Raw genomic sequence first — 2,390 nt, 5'->3', positions numbered from 1 at the left:
CTCATTTTCCAATCCCAAACACATGCAGCCCCTATTTATACCTTGCAATTCCCTCTTACCCCCTCCACACATTTCATTGATTTACTATCTCTCATCCATTTCTAGTTTGATTAATTATTACCATACTTAAAAAACCTAGCTACAGGTGTTACACATTCTATCAGTTTACAACTTCTCTGTCTCATTCACAATAATTATCTTACTATCTTTCTTTTCATGCATTGTGCTTGTTATAACAATCTTGATCATTTACCAACAATGGTTCATCATGAAGACTTATTCTCGCGCCGCTGCATACTAGTTAACGGACCAGTCATTGTAGGGGCTGGCCCGTCTGGTCTTGCAGTCGGCGCAGGTCTACAACAACAAGGAGTTCCATTTGTTATTGTAGACCGTGCAGACTGCATTGCGTCTCTTTGGCAAAACAAGACTTATGATCGCCTTAAACTCCATCTCCCAAAACAATTTTGCCAGTTACCTTATTTCCCGTTCCCTCCGAATTTCCCTGAATACCCTTCAAAATATCAATTCATCGACTATTTAGAGTCATATGCCAAAAAGTTTGAGATTAGTCCAAGGTTTAATGAGTCTGTCCAATCGGCTAAGTACGATGAGACTTGTGGTCTTTGGCGTGTTACAACGGTGAAAGGTAATTGTGAGGTTGAGTATATATGTAGGTGGCTTGTGGTTGCAACTGGAGAGAATGCTGAAAAAGTGGTGCCTGATTTTGAAGGGTTGGACGAGTTCGGTGGCACCGTTATGCATGCTTGTGATTATCGTTCTGGTGATGTTTTTGAAGGAAAACGAGTCCTGGTTGTCGGTTGTGGGAATTCAGGTATGGAAGTGTCTCTTGATCTTTGCCACCACAATGCTTTTCCCTCCATGGTGGTCCGAAGCTCGGTTAGTAATATTACTTCATATATTTTTTTTTTTTTAGGATTTTGCTAACGACGGAACTTTAATGTGTTGTACAATTTGATAACCGTCATTTTGAAAGTGACAAGTAAACGTTGTGTACAACATATTAAAGCTGTTAACTACACCTCTTAGCGTTGTCGTTAGCATAATCATGTATTTTATTATAATAACGGTAGACAGCCACCAATGTTTTTCTTAATATTGTTTTCATTGAATGATATGATCAACAGGTTCATATACTACCAAGGGAAATTGGTGGGAAATCCACTTTCGAGTTGGCAAATAAATTGATGAATTGGCTTCCAATAAAGGTGGTTGATAAGATACTTATACTGCTTGCATGGTACACTCTTGGAAACTTAGAAAAATATGGTATAAAAAGGCCATCAAAGGGTCCTTTACAGCTCAAAAACAGTAAAGGAAAAACCCCTGTTCTTGATATTGGTGCCCTACAAAAGATCAAATCCGGGAAGATTCAAATAGTCCCAGGAATCAAGAAATTCTCACCGGGTCGGGTCGAGTTAGTCAATGGAGCAAATCTTGAAATAGATTCAGTCATGTTGGCAACTGGGTATAAAAGCAATGTTCCTTCATGGTTAAAGGTAACAACTTTATATTCATTAGTAACTTTTAAAGTGAAATACCATATATACCCTTTAAGCTAACATGATGTGTTTCAATTTTTTAACAGGATGATGAATTTTTTTCAAAAGGAGGGATGCCAATTAGACCATTTCCAGAAGGGTGGAAAGGGAAAGCAGGTGTGTATTCAGTTGGATTCACAGGAAGAGGTCTTTCAGGTGCATCTATTGATGCCATTAAAGTTGCACAAGACATTGGTAACATTTGGAAACAAGAAACAAAGCAACCCAATCATTATGTTACAATATCTTGCGATCGAAAATGCAATAAGTAAAACGTATTTATAAATATAATCATCGTCATTAAAAAAACTTGTATTATTTCCAGTTTTCAGTTTTGTAAGCTAACTAACAAAAGAAAAAAATGTGTCAAAGTAAAAAATAAAGAAGAATAGCCCTCTCCGAATAGTTACTAGATTCCGGCTGCGTACAAAAAACAAGGAAGACGAGGCTTTTTCTCTTTTTATTTTTGTATTTTATTTCTCTTTTGGTTATATAAGTTGTATTTCATGTTCTTACTGTATATGTACATTCGGTGATAGTTTATATAATATATAAGAAATCCTTTGTGTTTTTATTTTATTTATGTCATTTTATTAAACAGAAGTCTTATGTTTCTTGTTATGTTCTATGACCCGCAAAGATTTGATTGTGAATGTTGTTAATATTGTTAGATAGGAATAAGTGAGACACGTGATACCGAAATTAATAAAGTGAGGGAGAATGGTGTAGACTGTAGACTAAAAATTGTAGAGGGGTCACTCCTAGAAGGGCAGCACATAATGGTCCAGCATTTGTAGTAAATTTAACATATGGGCTCTAGGTCCAGAG

The 2,390-nt window shown here is 36.4% G+C and overlaps 1 protein-coding gene across 1 annotated transcript; it reads left to right on the top strand.

The window, feature by feature from the left end:
• Positions 1-216: 216 nt before the first annotated feature.
• Positions 217-1,834, top strand: LOC139861151 (probable indole-3-pyruvate monooxygenase YUCCA3). The gene is made up of 3 exons (XM_071849449.1): positions 217-900; positions 1,149-1,520; positions 1,610-1,834. Exons 1-3 carry the CDS (start codon positions 217-219, stop codon positions 1,832-1,834), a joined length of 1,281 nt encoding a protein of 426 aa, XP_071705550.1.
• Positions 1,835-2,390: the final 556 nt, after the last annotated feature.

Source organism: Rutidosis leptorrhynchoides, chromosome 8 (genome assembly GCF_046630445.1).
Source record: "Rutidosis leptorrhynchoides isolate AG116_Rl617_1_P2 chromosome 8, CSIRO_AGI_Rlap_v1, whole genome shotgun sequence".
NCBI classification, from domain to species: Eukaryota; Viridiplantae; Streptophyta; class Magnoliopsida; order Asterales; family Asteraceae; genus Rutidosis; species Rutidosis leptorrhynchoides.
The sequence above is the reverse complement of the archived record's forward strand: the minus strand, read 5'-3'. Positions and strand labels throughout refer to the sequence as shown.

Excerpts from the sequence above, each read along its gene's own strand:
- LOC139861151 (XM_071849449.1), top strand. The coding sequence starts at position 217 with ATGCATTGTGCTTGTTATAACAATCTTGATCATTTACCAACAATGGTT. Across the intron at positions 901-1,148 it reads CCATGGTGGTCCGAAGCTCG|GTTCATATACTACCAAGGGA; the intron begins GTTAGTAATATT and ends TATGATCAACAG. Across the intron at positions 1,521-1,609 it reads ATGTTCCTTCATGGTTAAAG|GATGATGAATTTTTTTCAAA; the intron begins GTAACAACTTTA and ends ATTTTTTAACAG.